At 56.0% G+C, this 16,990-nt stretch overlaps 1 protein-coding gene across 1 annotated transcript; it reads right to left on the reverse strand.

The window, feature by feature from the left end:
- Positions 1–399: 399 nt before the first annotated feature.
- On the reverse strand, positions 400–16,739 carry LOC138758254 (helicase SRCAP-like). The gene is made up of 7 exons (XM_069926908.1): positions 16,554–16,739; positions 15,761–15,957; positions 7,825–7,939; positions 6,675–6,821; positions 6,115–6,297; positions 4,532–4,615; positions 400–3,612 (listed from the first exon to the last, which is right to left on the reverse strand). The coding sequence occupies exons 1-7, from the start codon at positions 16,707–16,709 to the stop codon at positions 1,348–1,350; spliced, it is 3,147 nt and encodes a 1,048-aa protein (XP_069783009.1). The 5' UTR covers positions 16,710–16,739; the 3' UTR covers positions 400–1,347.
- Positions 16,740–16,990: the final 251 nt, after the last annotated feature.

The raw sequence follows: 16,990 nt of genomic DNA on the forward strand, positions 1-16,990 counted from the left end.
ATCCCACCCCAGGAGTCTGTGACAGATGGGGGGGGGAAGGGGACTTCACTCTGGGTCCCATCCCAGGAATATGTGAAGGAAGGGGGCTACACTCTGGGTCCCACCCCGGGAATGTGTGACGGAGCTTCACTCTGTCCCACCCCGGGAGTGTGTGACGGTAGTGGGGGGAGGGGGCTTCGCTCTGTCCCACCTCTTAAGTTGAGAAACATTTTGTTGTCCTGTTGTTGTTTTTCCCCGATTTATTCCCTCTTAAGTTGTGTAACGGGATGGGACGGGGGTGGGGTGGGCTTTGCTCTGTCCCACCTCTCAAGCTGAGAAACATTTTGTAGTCCTGTTAAGTTGTTTTTCCCCCCGATTTATTCTCGACGAATCTGCACACTCACAGCCGTCCATACAAAATACTCTTTGCATAGATTTTATTCAAAAGATACATGTATTGTACACAGGGTTGCAGAACCCATCCCAGGACGAGTGGGCTGCACATGGATAGGGGCTGGACAGTCATTACTCCAAAATCTTCTTTAATATCACATAATTAGAACAGCTAGATTCTAGGAAGGAAGGGAAAGAGAGGGAAGGAGGGAGAGGGGCTGAGGGCTGCATTGCCTCCCAAGGTCCCTGACACCGACCCGACAAGGTGTGTGTGTTCCTGCTTCAAGCCCCAACTGTTTGGTCCGAGGTCTGGGGTAGATGTGCGGAGCAAGTGGGCGGGGGGGGGGGGGGTTGTGAGGGGGGAACCCCCTCAGCCTGAAGGGAGAAGGGCCGGTGGTGGAGGCAGGGTATCTCAGTCCCGCTGGGGGATGATCCACGGGGTGGTGGGACCAGTCGATGCTCAGGGAGCCCCATCACCCCGCCCACACTCCCCTCCAACTCCTCAGCACCACCCATTCTCATTAACTAACTACTGGGCCTCCATCCCCAAACACACCAGGGGGGCTTCTCCCCCACTTGGAGCCCCTTATCCCACCCATCCCAGTCCTTCTCTTTCCCTTCACCTCCCCAGTCTTGGGCCTCTCCCTGCCTTCCTCCCATCCCTCCAGGCCTCTCACCTTTACCTTCAACAGGACTCTCTTCCCCTGCTGGTCCCTCTCGTTCTTGAACCCCCCCCTCAGGCAACTCTACTTCACCCCGTCAGGACCCTTTCTCCCCTACAGGCCCCTCACCCCCACCCCCTCGAGCCCCCTCTCCCTTTTTTCATCCCTCCCTTCCTCAAAGGCTGGGGACCCTCTCTTTTCCCTCTAAGGACCCCCCTCCGTTGGGGTTGGGGGATGATGTCCCAGGGTGTCATTCTCTGCCCCCTCCCTTGGTACCGGGGTGTTTGAGCCACCTCCCTTGGCCCGGGGAAGGTCAGCTCTTTGGCCGGCGCACGCCCCTGCCCCTCGCAGCCACTGATGGGGGTCTCCCTCGGGGTCTTGGGGGAGGAGGCAAGGTCCTGCCATGGGGTCCCTTCCCCGGGGGTCTCCCCCTGCGAGGGGGAGTGTCTGTTGGCGGGTGCTTGGGGGGTCGTCCCCTGCGGGCGGGGGTCATGGGGGGATCGGTAACTGTCCTAATCTTGGGCGGGCGCCCCGGGGGCGAGGCGGAGGAGGGCGGGCGCCCCCTCTTCTTGGGGTGAGGGGGAGGCGGGGGGGGCTTAGGGGCCACGCACCAGCCCCGGGGCTTGTAGCGCCGGCGCTCCAGCGGGGGCAGGAGGTTGCCTGGGCGCTGACGGGTTGAGCGGGGGGTCGGGGGCTCAGCCGGGACCTCCTCCTGCTCCTCAGGATGGGGCCTCTTGGCCAGGGGCGGGGAGGGGACAGGATCGGAGGAGGGGAGGGAAACTGCCCCCCTCCCCACACCAGGGCGGCGGCGCTTGGCGGACGGCTCCCGGCGCTGAACCACCACGTTGACCCGGCCCGGGACCTTGCGGAGTACAGTGCCAGAGACCTGGGCCCCATCCTCGGCCTGGCCTTGCTCTGGGAGCAGGGAGCGGTCCGCTGTCCTCCTCCTCCGCTTGCCCCGTCCCATCCCGGCCTGGCCCTCCGTCCTCACGGCGACCGGCGCCTCCCCTCCCAACCTCTGAACCTCCATGTCCGTGATAACTGAGGTCTGCAAGTCACCTGCTCCTGACCTCTGACCTGTGTCCGTGGCCACCAATGTCCGTGGGTTGCCCTCTCCCGACCTTTGACTCTCTGTGTCTGTGGCAACCAGAGTCCTCAGGGCGATCTCTGACTTTTGATTCACAATATCCGCTGTCTCCAACGTACCCTCTCGTGACCCTTGACTCCCCACATCCGTGGTAACCAAAGGCTTTGATATATCCTCTTCTGATTTCTGAGCCCCCGCATCTGTGGTAACCAGTGTTTTGGCGACAAACTCTGCCGACCCCCGACTCCCTGCGTCAACGGTAACCGGCACCTTGGCGACGACTTCTGCCGACCTCCAACTCCCTGCATCCACGATAACTGGTGTTTCAGCGACGACCTCCGCCGACCTCTGACCTCCCACATCCATGGTAACCAGAGATTCGGCGACAACTTCCGCTGACCTCCAACTCCCTGTGTCCTTAGGAAATGGAGTCTTGGCAACAACCTCCACCGACCTTTGACCTATGTCCACAGTAACCTGTGTCTTGGTCACAACCTCCGCTGTCCTCTGACTCCCTGCGTTCACAGTAACTGGCGCCTTGTTGACAACCTCTGACGACCTTTGACTTCCCGCATCCATGTTAACCGGTGACTTGGTGATGACCTCCGCTGACCTTTGACTTCCCGCATCCATAACTGTCGTCTCAGTGATGAGCTCTGATGACCTCTCATCTCTGGCGTCCACAGTAATCGGTGTCTCAGCAACAACCTCCACTGACCTCCGACTCACCACGCCCATGGTAACTGGCATCTCCAGGATGACCTCTCCTGACCTCCGACCTTCCACGGCAACTGGCATCTGGTGGAGAACCTCCTCTGACCTCTGACCTTCGGTAGTGACCTCCAGCGCCAGGGCCCCGTTACTCATGGCGTTTGCTTCAACCAAGCCCTCAGTGCCCATGGCACCAGGAAACACTAATAATGGGCCCTCTGCCCTTTGACCCTGTGGCCCCAGGACAAGGGAAGGACTCGCACCTCCTGATACTGGGCCTTCTGCCCTTTGACCCCCTGGCCCCAGGGAGAGAACAGGTCCCATATCTGGGCACTCTGCCATGTGACCCCCTGACACCTGTCCCTCTGTCCTTTGACCCCCTGGGCCATCTGCCCTTTGCCCCCCTGACCCCAGGCCCTCTGCCTTTTGACCCCCTGACCCTGGTATGGGCAACCCCTGGGATGGGAACTCCCCACCACACACCCCAGGCTCCTCAGCAAAGATCTGCTCTGGCAACTCTGGGGAGATGTGGATCTGCAGGTCATGAGCCTGGGCTGGATAGGAGAGCAAGGAGCCCCCTCCCTCGTCCATCCCCTCAGGAGTACGGGAAACCCGCAGACGCTGGCTCAGCCGGGTCCCGGAGCGGGACTGGGGTGTGAGGCGGCTCCTCCGCAGGCGCCTGCTGGACACCTCCTCCCCGGCATCCTCCTCCGGCTCGGCCCAGCGCCACGACTCGTCCCGGGCCTGATGAAGGTCCTTGCGGGCCGCCTCCACCTGCTCCTGGGGGTGGGTGGGGAAGGGGGAAGTGGAGAGAGAGAGAAGGGAAGGGGGCGAGGGGGAAGACGAGAGAGAGAGAAGAGAGGGGGGCGAGGAGGTGAAGGAGGACGAAAGGGAGGGGGCAAGAGAAGGGAGAGGGCGAGAGAAGGGAGGGGGTGAGGGAGGACGAGAGAAGGGAGGGGGTGAGAAAAAGGGGCGAGGGAGAAGGGAGGGGGCGAGAGAAGGGAGGGGGCGAGGGAGAAGGGAGGGGGCGAGGGAGAAGAGAGGGGGCGAGGGGGAGAAGGCGAGAGAAGGGAGGGGGTGAGAGAAGGGAGGGGTCAGTAATGGAAGGGAAGTTCACACCCTCTGACAGGGAAGCCCTTTGCTCCATCGAGGCTGTGGCAGCCCACCACTCCAATCCCAACTCCCAGTGTCCGATGCTGGGCCAAAGCCATTTCCTTTTATAGTCCAGCACGCCCAGCTTCAGGAGCCCTCCGTGTCACTCCCACCCTCAACCCTCCCCATCGTGTTCCGTGTCCGACCCTCGGACCCTGAGGTTGTTCGATTCTCCTCGGAAAAATGGGTGGGGGGGATAGACCCTACCTCAGGTCGCTTCAGCAGGTGGAGGGTAGCAGTTGGGGGACAGACTCCAACTTTGATTGTTGTATAAGTATTTAGGGGATGGATCTTATCTTGGACTGTCAGAGGCAAATGTTTGCTTGACAGACCCTACCTCAAAACGGGAGGGGAAAGGGTTTGGGGGATGGACCCTTCCTCAGCCTGGCTGGAATGGGTTTGGGGATGGTCCCTATCCCCAGACCGTTGTGTGGGTGGGTGGAGGTGCTGGGATGTACCCAACATCAGCCTGGTTGTGGAAGAAGGGAATTGGGAAGGACCCTATCTCAGACTGACAGGGGGAAATGTTTGGGGGAACGGACCCTACCTCAGCCTGCTTCAGCTCCTCCTTGCTGATGGACTCCAGAGAGGCTTCCAGGTAGTTCATGGCATACCGTTCAATGGGGGTGAGCTGCAGAGAGGGGAATGTGTGAGAAGGTAGTGATGGTATTGCCATTCCCTCCTCAGTCACCCTGATCTCTCCCAGCCCAATCCCAACCCCTTCCCTCTCCCCATTCCCTCCATCTCCCTAATCTCTACCCTCCCTCCATCTCCCAAATCGCCACCCTTCCTCCATCTCCCCAAATTCCCCCACCCTCCATCTCCCCAATCATCCCCCACTAGATGTCCGCATAGAGTCAGGGGCAAATAATTGGCATGGATAGTGGACTGGGTAACCAGCAGAGTGTTGGGGTGTTTAACTGGTTGGTAATTGATGGTGAGTGGGGTGCCGCAGGGATGTTCTGGGCCCGCAACTCTTCACGATTTTCACAGACCATCTGAAAGAGGGGACAGAGTGCTGACGACACTGAACTGAATGGAAAAGCACTTCGTGCAGAGGAGACGGAGAGTCTGCAGAGGGATATTGATAGGTTAAGTGAGCGGGCAAGGGTCTGTAGAGTACAATGTTGGTCAATGTGAGGTTATCCACTTCGGAAGGGAAAACAGACAAAGTGATTGCAGCATGCTGCTAGGCGGAAGGACCCGGGAGTGCTCGTGCATGAATTGCAGAAGGTTGGTTTGCGGATGCCTTGGGCTGTCAAGGAGGCAAATGCAATGTTGGCCCCTCATTGCCGGAGGGACGGGATTTAGGAGCTGGGAGGCTTTGCTGCAACTGTACAAGGCCCCGGTGAGGCCGCATCTGGGGAACTGTGGGCAGTTCAAGGCTCCGCACTTGGGGAGAGATGTACTGGGTTTGGAGATGGTGCAGAGGGGGTTCACCAGGTCGATTCCAGGGATGAGAGGTTTGGCCAATGAGGAGAGATTGAGTCGTCTGGGGCTGTACTCAGTGGAATTGAGAAGAATGAGAGGGGATCTTATAGAAATTGTGAAAGGCCTAGATAAGGTAGAGGTCAGTAAGTTGTTCCCATTGGTGGGGAGACCAGAATGGGGGGACAGGTTCAGGAGAGGTCGGAGATGAGGAGGAACTGCTTTTCCCAGAGGGGATATATGCTGCCCATTGACCCAGTGGAGGCCACCTCAGTAAATAGATTTAAGGCGAGGTTGGATGGATGTTTACAGAGTTGGAGAATGAAGGGATACAGGGAAAAGGCGGAGAGAATGCGATGAGCCAATGGTCAGATCAGCCACGATCTCAGTGAATGGGGTGCAGGCGCGATGGGCCAGATGGCTGACTCCTGTTCCTGATGTTATCTACTCTCACTTCCATCTCCACAATCTCTCGCTCCCCACCTCTTCTTTATCATCCCTATGCCCTGAATCCATTCCCTCTCTCAGACATCTCCCTCCTCCTCCTCCCTATCACCACCCATCTCCCCCTCTTCAACCTTCCACCACATCCAACCATCTCCACATGCCTCCCATCCCTTAATCCACCCCTACATTGCCTGCTCTGCCATCCCCATTCCATCCACTCCGTATTCCCCTCCCCATGCACTCCCATTCCCTCACCTGCTCAACCAAGGCAGCTATCTCCAGCTCGGCCTTGGACAACTCGGCCCCTTCCTCGCGGGATGCCCCCTCCTCCCCCTCCAGGGGGATGCTTTCGTTAAACTCGGCCAGTTCCTCCACCTGCTCCGCCTTGGCCAGCGAGGCCGCTCGAATGTCCTCCTCATCCTCCGCTCTGCACAGGGCCTGGGGGGGGGGGGTGAGGTTAGGGTGTAAGTGCAGGCAGACTCTTCCCTAACTGCACAGGGCCTGGGGACATTTGGTTGGGGTTGTAGAGAGAAGGGGGGGAGAGGATGAGCAGTGGGAGAGGACGAGGGGGGGAGAGAACGGGCAGGGGGAGAGGACGGGCGGGGGAGGATGGGAGGAAGGGCATGGGGTGATTGTGGACCCCAACCTCTGGCCTGCCCAACCATGATCCTTGACCCGCCCCTTCAACCCCTGTAAACCCCTCACCCAACACCTGGCCCGCCCCCATTGACCACTGGCCAGCCTTTTCCCTCCCCTGTCCCAATCCCCGTCCCCTAATACACACCCCTCACCCTGCCACCCGTCACCCCACTGACCTGCTCCAGGATCTGGGTCTGCTTGGCTGACATGGAGTCCTCCTCTTCGGGCCGCGGTGGGGGTGGGACAGTAGGCAGCGGGATGGAGGTAGGGAGCGTCTCCCTGTGCGTGTCCGTCGGTAGGTCGAACAGCTCACGGATTGTTTGCTGGTGGGAGAGAGGTTAGAGGTCAGGATAGGAACCCGGGGACATCAGCCCTCACATCACTGGACCCCATCACCCCTCCCTCCCAGAACCCCATCACCCACCCCTCCCTCCCAAGATCTCATCATCCATCCCGTCACAGGGCCCCATCAGCCACCCCTCCCTCCCAGGACCCCATCACCCATCCCTCCCTCCCAGGACCCCATCACCCACACCTCTCAGTACCTCATCTCTCACCCCCTACATCCCGAGAAACCCTCACCCACTTTTCCTGGGACCAACTGCGACCCATTCACGGACCCCGCCCTCCAGTGCCCCCTTGCCCGACCTCCCCCAGACATAGAGAGAAAGAGAAACAAGAGAGAGCGAGGCGAGTGAGAGAGAAAATGGAGAGAGAACAAGCTGGGCGAGAGAGAGAGAGCGGGGTGGGAGAGCGAGGTGGGCGAGATAGAGAAAACGGGGTGAGAGAGAGAGAGAGAACGGGGGTGAGAGAGTGAACGGGTGAGAGAGAGAGAATGGGGTGAGAGAGTGAACGGGGGTGAGAGTGAACAGGGTGAGAGAGAGTGAACATTGTAAGAGAGAGAACGGGGAGAGAGAGTGAACAGGGAGTGAGAGAGAGAACAGGGGGTGAGAGAGTGAACAGGGGGTGAGAGAGTGAACGGGGGGTGAGAGAGTGAACGGGGGTGAGAGAGAACGGGGTGAGAGAGAGAACAGGGGGTGAGAGAGAGAACAGGGGGTGAGGGAGAGAATGGGGTGAGAGAGGGGGGAAGAGAGAGGTGGGAGAGGACAGGAGGGGTAAAAGAGGGGGGATGGGAAAGAGGGACCAGAAGAGAAGGGGTTGGGAGAGAGGGATGTTTGGAGAGGGGGAATGTGGGCGAGGGAGGGAGGGAGGGGTTGTAGGGGGAGCTGGCCAACCAATGGATGCGATCAATCCTTTCTGAGAGATGGCACATGCCTGCCTGCCCCTCATCCCCACCCCCACCAGCCCCCCTCCTTCTGCCCTCACCTCCTTGAAGAAAGCGGTGGTGAAGTTGCCCCCTTCGATGGCCAGATCACCCAGCATGCGTTTCTGGTTGGCCTTCTTCAGAATGTTCTCCTCCACCGTCCTGTCACTGATCAGCCTGGTTTTTTTTTGGGGGTGGGGGAGGGGGTGAGGAATACACAATATTGAATCAGGCACAGCGAGCAGGGTTCTTCTGCAAGCAGCCAATAAATAGTAGGTCATTCAGCCCAACGAGTCTGCCCAACCATGAGCTGATCCATTTTCCCACTCAGTCCCAATACCCAGGCTTTTCCCCATAACCTTTGATGCCCTGGCTAATCAAGAACCTATCAATCTCTGCCTTAAATACACCCAACATCCCAGCCTCCACAACCGCCAGTGACAACAAACTTCACAGATTCACGAACCTCCAGCTGAAGAAATTCCTCCGCATCTCCGTTCTCACCGGACACCCTTCAGTCCTGAAGTTGTGCCCTCTTGAACTGGACTCCCCCACCATGGGGAACAATCTTCCACCATATACTCTCTCCACGCCTTTCAACGTTCAAAATGTTTCAATGAAATTCCCCACTTATTCTCCTAAATTCCAACAAAGCCAGGCCAAGAGCCGTCAAACGCTCCTCACGTAACTCAAACCAGGTAGGACATACAGAGTGAATAGTCAGGCAGAGGAGTGTGGAGGAACAAAGTGACCTGGAAATATAGGTACATAATTCCCTGAAAGTGGCGTCACATGTGGATAGGGTTGTAAAGAGCTTTTGGCATATTGGCCTTCATAAATTACCTAACTACAGTACATATATTGGTAAGATAGAAAGATTGCAGAGAAGATTTTCTGGAATGTTGCTGGGACTTTAGGAACTGAGTTACAGGGAACGGTTAAACAGATTGGGAGCGTAGAAGAATGAGGGGAGATTTGATCAGGGTATACAAACCAGAGAACATGGGTTAAGGGTTAAAGGGGGAACTTCTTCACAAAGTGGTAGGAGTGTGGAATAAGCTGCCAGTTGAAGTGGTGAATGTGGGCTCAGTTTTAACATTTAAGAAGAATTTGGACAGGTACATAGATAGGAGAGGTAAGGAGGACAACAGGTCAGTGGGACGGGGCAGAATAAGGGCCCTGTTTCTGTGCTGTAATGTTCGATGTTTCAATACAACCACCCTTTCATTCCCATCCTTGGGAACCTTCTCTGAACCCTCTCCAACGACAGCATATCCTTTCTTAAATGAGCCCAAAGCTGCTCACAATCCTCCACGCGAGGTCTCACCAGGGCCTGATCATCACATCCCTGCTCTAATATTCTATTCCCCCTGAAATGAAGGACAGCATCACATTAGCCTTCTTCATCACCCTCTCCATCTGCCAGTTTACTTTCAGACCGTCCAGCATGAGGACACCCAGGCCCCTTTACCTTCAGGCTATCCTGAATGAGGACACCCAGGCCCCTTTACTTTAAGGCCGTCCAGCACAAGGACACCCAGGCCCCTTTACCTTCAGGCTATCCTGAATGAGGACACCCAGGCCCCTTTGCCTTCAGGCTATCCTGAACGAGGACACCCAGGCCCCTTTACCTTCAGGCCATCCAGCATGAGGACACCCAGGCCCCTTTACCTTCAGGCTATCCTGAATGAGGACACCCAGGCCCCTTTACCTTCAGGCTGTCCTGAACGGGGACACCCAGGCCCCTTTTACCTTCAGGCCGTCCAGCATGAGGACACCCAGGCCCCTTTACCTTCAGGCCATCCAGCATGAGGACACCCAGGCCCCTTTACCTTCAGGCCGTCCAGCATGAGGACACCCAGGCCCCTTTAACTTCTGGCTATCCTGAACGAGGACACCCAGGCCCTTTTACCTTCTGGCTATCCTGAACGAGGACACCCAGGCCCCTTTACCTTCAGGCTATCCTGAACGAGGACACCCAGGCCCCTTTACCTTCAGGCTATCCTGAATGAGGACACCCAGGCCCCTTTTCCTTCAGGCCATCCAGGATGAGGACACCCAGGCCCCTTTACCTTCAGGCTATCCTGAATGAGGACACCCAGGCCCCTTTACCTTCAGGCTGTCCTGAACGGGGACACCCAGGCCCCTTTTACCTTCAGGCCGTCCAGCATGAGGACACCTAGGCCCCTCTACCTTCAGGCCATCCAGCATGAGGACACCCAGGCCCCTTTAACTTCTGGCTATCCTGAACGAGGACACCCAGGCCCATTTACCTTCTGGCTATCCTGAACGAGGACACCCAGGACCCAGGCCCCTTTACCTTCAGGCTATCCTGAACGAGGACACCCAGGCCCCTTTACCTTCAGGCTATCCTGAATGAGGACACCCAGGCCCCTTTACCTTCAGGCCATCCAGCATGAGGACACCCAGGCCCCTTTACCTTCAGGCTATCCTGAATGAGGACACCCAGGCCCCTTTACCTTCAGGCTGTCCTGAACGGGGACACCCAGGCCCCTTTTACCTTCAGGCCGTCCAGCATGAGGACACCCAGGCCCCTTTACCTTCTGGCTATCCTGAACGAGGACACCCAGGCCCCTTTACCTTCAGGCCATCCAGCATGAGGACACCCAGGCCCCTTTACCTTCAGGCTATCCTGAACGAGGACACCCAGGCCCCTTTACCTTCAGGCTATCCTGAATGAGGACACCCAGGCCCCTTTACCTTCAGGCCATCCAGCATGAGGACACCCAGGCCCCTTTACCTTCAGGCTATCCTGAATGAGGACACCCAGGCCCCTTTACCTTCAGGCTGTCCTGAACCTGGACACCCAGGCCCATTTTACCTTCAGGCCGTCCAGCATGAGGACACCCAGGCCCCTTTACCTTCAGGCCATCCAGCATGAGGACACCCAGGCCCCTTTACCTTCAGGCCGTCCAGCATGAGGACACCCAGGCCCCTTTAACTTCTGGCTATCCTGAACGAGGACACCCAGACCCTTTTACCTTCTGGCTATCCTGAACGAGGACACCCAGGCTCCTTTACCTTCAGGCTATCCTGAACGAGGACACCCAGGCCCCATTACCTTCAGGCCATCCAGCATGAGGACACCCAGGCCCCTTTACCTTCAGGCTATCCTGAATGAGGACACCCAGGCCCCTTTACCTTCAGGCCGTCCAGCATGAGGACACCCAGGCCCCTTTAACTTCTGGCTATCCTGAACGAGGACACCCAGGCCCTTTTACCTTCTGGCTATCCTGAACGAGGACACCCAGGCCCCTTTACCTTCAGGCTATCCTGAATGAGGACACCCAGGCCCTTTTACCTTCTGGCTATCCTGAACGAGGACACCCAGGCCCCTTTACCTTCAGGCTATCCTGAATGAGGACACCCAGGCCCCTTTACCTTCAGGCTATCCTGAATGAGGACACCCAGGCCCCTTTACCTTCAGGCCATCCAGCATGAGGACACCCATGCCCCTTTACCTTCAGGCTATCCTGAATGAGGACACCCAGGCCCCTTTACCTTCAGGCTGTCCTGAACGGGGACACCCAGGCCCCTTTTACCTTCAGGCCGTCCAGCATAAGGACAGCCAGGCCCCTTTACCTTCAGGCCATCCAGCATGAGGACACCCAGGCCCCTTTAACTTCTGGCTATCCTGAACGAGGACTCCCAGGCCCCTTTACCTTCTGGCTATCCTGAATGAGGACACCCAGGCCCCTTTACCTTCAGGCTATCCTGAACGAGGACACCCAGGCCCCTTTACCTTCAGGCTGTCCTGAACGGGGACACCCAGGCCCCTTTTACCTTCAGGCCGTCCAGCATGAGGACACCCAGGCCCCTTTACCTTCAGGCCATCCAGCATGAGGACACCCAGGCCCCTTTACCTTCAGGCCGTCCAGCATGAGGACACCCAGGCCCCTTTAACGTCTGGCTATTCTGAACGAGGACACCCAGGCCCTTTTACCTTCTGGCTATCCTGAACAAGGATACCCAGGCCCCTTTACCTTCAGGCTATCCTGAATGAGGACACCCAGGCCCCTTTACCTTCAGGCTATCCTGAATGAGGACACCCAGGCCCCTTTTCCTTCAGGCCATCCAGCATGAGGACACCCAGGCCCCTTTACCTTCAGGCTATCCTGAACGGGGACACCCAGGCCCCTTTTACCTTCAGGCCGTCCAGCATGAGGACACCCAGGCCCCTCTACCTTCAGGCCATCCAGCATGAGGACACCCAGGCCCCTTTACCTTCAGGCCATCCAGCATGAGGACACCCAGGCCCCTTTAACTTCTGGCTATCCTGAACGAGGACACCCAGGCCCTTTTACCTTCTGGCTATCCTGAACGAGGACACCCAGGCCCCTTTACCTTCAGGCTATCCTGAAAGAGGACACCCAGGCCCCTTTACCTTCAGGCTGTCCTGAACGGGGACACCCAGGCCCCTTTTACCTTCAGGCCGTCCAGCATGAGGACACCCAGGCCTATTTACCTTCAGGCCATCCAGCATGAGGACACCCAGGCCCCTTTACCTTCAGGCCGTCCAGCATGAGGACACCCAGGCCCCTTTAACTTCTGGCTATCCTGAACGAGGACACCCAGGCCCCTTTACCTTCTGGCTATCCTGAACGAGGACACCCAGGCCCCTTTACCTTCAGGCTATCCTGAACGAGGACACCCAGGCCCCTTTACCTTCGGGCTATCCTGAATGAGGACACCCAGGCCCCTTTGCATCTGGGGATTTCAAATTTTCTCCTCATTTAGAAAATAATCTGTTTATTCGTTCTACCAAAGTACATGTGCTCTTTCTGACATTAAACATACAACCCGATAAAACAATCCGAATTTAATCATCAGGAACATGTCACAAAATTTGGTGTTTTGTGGCAGCATCACAGTGGAAACGTTCCTATAAATAAAAATAGTGCACAAAAGGGCAAAGTCAGGCAGTGTCTGGGGTTCATTGATTATTCAGGAATCTGTCGGCAGAGGGGAAGAAGCTGTCCTTGTGCCACTGAGTAGCTCTTCTTTAAGTTCCTGGACCTTTTCCCTGATGGTAGCAGAGTTAAGAGGGCCTGGCCTGGGTGGTGGTGTCTTTGAGGATAGAGGCTGCTTTTTTAACACCCCGCCTCATGCTGATGTCCTTGATGGACTGAAGTCTGGGGCCCGTGATGTTGCAGCCGAGTTCACAACCCTCTGTCCTGAGAGTCTCAGTACCAGGCAGTGATGCAACCGGCCAGAATGCTCTCCACGGTCCACCTGTAGAGGTTTATGAGAATCTTCAGTGACGGATCGAATCTCCTCAGACACCTCACAAAGTCTAGCCACTGGCAAGCCTTCTTCGTGATGGCATCGACGTGGAGGCTCCAGACCATGGTGCACACACAGAAACACACAACAATCAGACAAATAATCAAATATACATATATATTTGGGATGATTTCAGATTTACTGTCAAGAGTACATACGTGACTCTTTTTCCTGAAGGCGAGGCAGAAATGCCACTTATTGGTAATGCAAAAAAACTAAACAATGCACACACATAAACAAATAAAGAAACAAACAAACTGCAATACAGAGGGAAAAAAATCAATTAAGTGCACATCAGAGTCCTTAAATGAGTCCCTGATTGAGTCTGTCGTTGAGGAATCTGATGGTTGAGGGGCAGCAGCTGTTCCTGAACCTGGTGGTGCAAGTCTACACCTCTCTTCTGATGGCAGCAGCAAGAACAAAGCGTGTGCTGAGTGGTGGGGGCCCTTGATTATCGCTGTTGCTCTCTGATGCCACCGTTCCCCATGGATGTTCTTGATGGTGGGGAGGGTTCTGCCTGTGATGTTCCTGGGCTGTGTCCACAACCTTTGGCAAGGCTTTACATTCGGGGTTACCAGACCGCAATGCAGTCAGTCAGCGCACTTTCCTCCACACCTCTGTAGAAATTTGCCAGTGTCATACCAAACCTCCGCAAACTCCTGAGGAAGTCGAGGCACTGACGTGCTTTCTTCACTATGTCATTGGTGTGTTGGGTCCAGGAAAGATTCTCTGAGATGGGAACTCCCAAGAATCTAAGGGTGCTCACCCTCCCCACCCCTGATTCCCCAATGATCACTGGATCATACACATCTAGTTTTCCCCTCCTGAAGTCAACTATCAACTCCTTGGCTTTGGTGAATGCATGCAAAGATGGAGATTTAGATGGTTACAGTCTAATAGTCTGTTCGGTTAAGCTATTCCTCAGCCTGGCAGTCTTGATTTTGATGCTCCTGTACCATCTTCCTGATGGTAGTGGGTAAAAGATGCGAGAACATTGATGCACCTCAGGGCTGGGTGTTCAGCCCGCTCCTGTTCACGTTACCGACCCATGAGTGCATCGTCAGATCCAGCTCCAACAGTCGTGATGACTGTACTTGGCTTTATTAGCAACAAACGATGAGTCGCACAACAGAGAGGTGGAAAACCTCAAGGGCCGTTGCCAGGGTAACAACCTGTGTCTCAAATGTGGATAAGATGAAGGAGATGATTGTGGGCTTCAGGGGGACCAGGAACAATCACCCTCCACTAACATGTCAACAACTCTGTCATAGAGAGTGGAGAGCACCAAGTTCTCTGGAGTTCACTGAACTAGTGACCTATCGTGGACACTCAACAGCTCCTCACTTGTCAGGAAGGCGCCACAGTGACTGCACATCCTGAGAAGACTGGAAGCTGGAAAGGCTGCCGGTCACCATCATGTCAACCTTCTACAGGAGCTCTATCAAGAGTGCCCTAGCCGGCTGCATCACCGTGCGGCTACAACTGCTGCAGAGAAATGGATCGGAGGGTCAATTCACAGGACCGTGAGAAGAGAGTGCGCCAAAATTATGGAGGACCCCTTCTGCCCCCGCACATGGAATCTTCAGCTGCAGCCATCGGGGAAGAAATCCACAAAGTTCAGAGCTAGCACCACCAGGCTGAGGAACAGCTTCTCCCCATGAGGGGGGAGCAGTGAGAACGCTGAACAACCAAAGGAACGGCTTCCCACTGACCCTCCGAGGCTCTCGTATTCACTGAACAATATTGATTTACTAATTTTATAAATGTAATACTTGTCCTGCATATGTATCATATCGCTCGTCTCTACGTGCATTACGCTGGGTGTGCGTCTGCATGTTTTTGCAACGAGAACCGGAGAACGCTGTTTGTCGGATTGTACTTGTGCAATCAGATGACAATAAATTTGAACTGACCACCAATTTCAAAGTTGAGCTTCAAAGTGGACAAGACAAAGGAGAAGATTGTGGGCTTCAGGACAAAGGTTGACCACTCTCCACATCAACCGCTCTGTTGTGCATGTAACGGACAACTTATCCTGGACACACGACCCTTCCTCATTAGTCAGGACGGTGCAGCAGCTACATTTCCTCAGGAGGTTGAAGAGGGGAAGGCTACCAAAATCCATCCTGACAACGTTCTACAGGAGCACAATTGAGTGCGTCCTGCCTGGCTTCATCGTTGTGTGGGAAAGCATCAGCACCTGCAAAGCATCAGACCGGAAGTCTAGGCAGAAGGTTATGGAGGCGCCAATGCTCAGGACAAGAAAAAAAGCTGCAGAGGGTCGATTACTCGGTTCACAATACTCCATCAAGGACATCTACAAGAGGTGGGTCAAGAAAGCAGCTTCAATCCTCAAAGAACCCCCCCACCACCCAGGCCATGACTCTTCATCAGGAAGGAGGTACAGGAGCCTTAAGTCAAGCACTCAGCAGCACAAGGACAGCTTCTTCCCCTCTGCCATCAGATTCCTGAATGATCAATGAACTACAGGTGCTGACTTACTTTGGCTTTCCATGCACTATTTTTATTTATTACTGTAAGGTGGTTTATGCAAATGTTCGTAATGCTGCCGCAAAACAATTAATTTTGTGATGAGTTCATGACAGTAACTTCTGATCAAAAACATCTGAGAAGATCACTGGGGCCTCCCTTTCCTCTATGAAGGACGAATCCCGGATGGGGCAGGGAGCTCACCTGTAGATGTGGACGTCACGAGTCTGGCCGATCCGGTGACACCGGTCCTGAGCCTGAGCGTCCATGGTGGGGTTCCAGTCGCTATCGTAGAAAAGGACGGTGTCGGCGCCAGTAAGGTTGACCCCCACACCCCCGCTCCGGGTGGAGAGGATGAAGCAGAAGATGCGGCTGTCTGCGTTGAATCGGTCCATCAGGATCTGGAGTGGATTCGGGAGGGGGAAGAGGTTCAGGATCTAATTCCAGAGTCCAGGAAGCCCGGTCCTGAGGAATCCGGTTCCAGGCAGTGGCAATGACACTGGCTGCAATGGGAGGTCCAGGGGGGATTTGGGGGGGGTGGGGGGGGGGGGGGGGGGGGGGGGGGGGGGGGGGGGGGGGAAGGGGAGAGAGAGAGAGACAGAACAGGGGACAGACGGAGAATGTCCAGGAGGACACGAACAGGGGATGGATGGAGATATATATGGAGAATACCAGAAGAGGACAGTCAGAGGGAAGGTGGTCAGGGGAACATTAGTATGGGATGGACAGAGGCAGGCTGGGGACAGAAGGGGATTAACGTAAACATCTGGGGCAACACAAAAAGGGGACGGACAGCCAAGTCAGGGGGACAGGAGATGGGGACAGACGGCAAGGTCCGTGGGGGGGGGGGGGGGGTGGCATGAGGATGGAATTGGCAGCAATGTCCAGAAGACACAAGGAAGGCACAGACAGTAAGATCCAGAGGACATGAGGGGTGGATGGACGACGAGGCCCAGGGGAACACGAGAAGGGGATGGATGGACCTCCACACACCTACCTGCCGCTGCTCCACCTTGGTGCTCCCATCCAGCCGCAGGTAGATGTGTCCGTGGAAGTTGAGGAACTGCTCGAGGATGTCCAACATCCGCGTCATCTGGGTGAAGAGCAGCACACGGTGACCTCCCGCCTTCAGCTGACGCAACAGGGGGTCCATCACCTGAAAGTTTCCCTGTGGGAGGTGGGGGCCGGGAGAGGAGGAGAGAGAGGAACAAACAGGAGGGAGGAAGAGCGAGTGAGGGATGGGGAGCAGAGGGAGAGAGAGAGCGAGGGGAGAGGCAGGAGAGGGAGAGAGTGAGGAAGGGAGAGAGCAATCAGAGGAAGGAAGGAAGGGAGAGATGGAGTGGAGGGAGAGAGAAGCAGAGGGAGAAAGAGTGAGGGAAGAGAGCGATGAGAGAGGGAACAGGAAGAGGAGAGAGGGAGGGAAGGAGGGAGAAT

This window comes from Narcine bancroftii, chromosome 3 (assembly GCF_036971445.1).
Source record: "Narcine bancroftii isolate sNarBan1 chromosome 3, sNarBan1.hap1, whole genome shotgun sequence".
Classification (NCBI taxonomy): Eukaryota; Metazoa; Chordata; class Chondrichthyes; order Torpediniformes; family Narcinidae; genus Narcine; species Narcine bancroftii.

Coding starts and splice junctions, on each gene's coding strand:
- LOC138758254 (XM_069926908.1), bottom strand. CDS start 16,709: ATGGACCCCCTGTTGCGTCAGCTGAAGGCGGGAGGTCACCGTGTGCTG. Junction 15,958..16,553: donor CCAAGGTGGAGCAGCGGCAG/GTAGGTGTGTGG, acceptor AATCCACTCCAG/ATCCTGATGGACCGATTCAA. Junction 3,613..4,531: donor AGGAGCTGAAGCAGGCTGAG/GTAGGGTCCGTT, acceptor ACCCACCCCCAG/GAGCAGGTGGAGGCGGCCCG.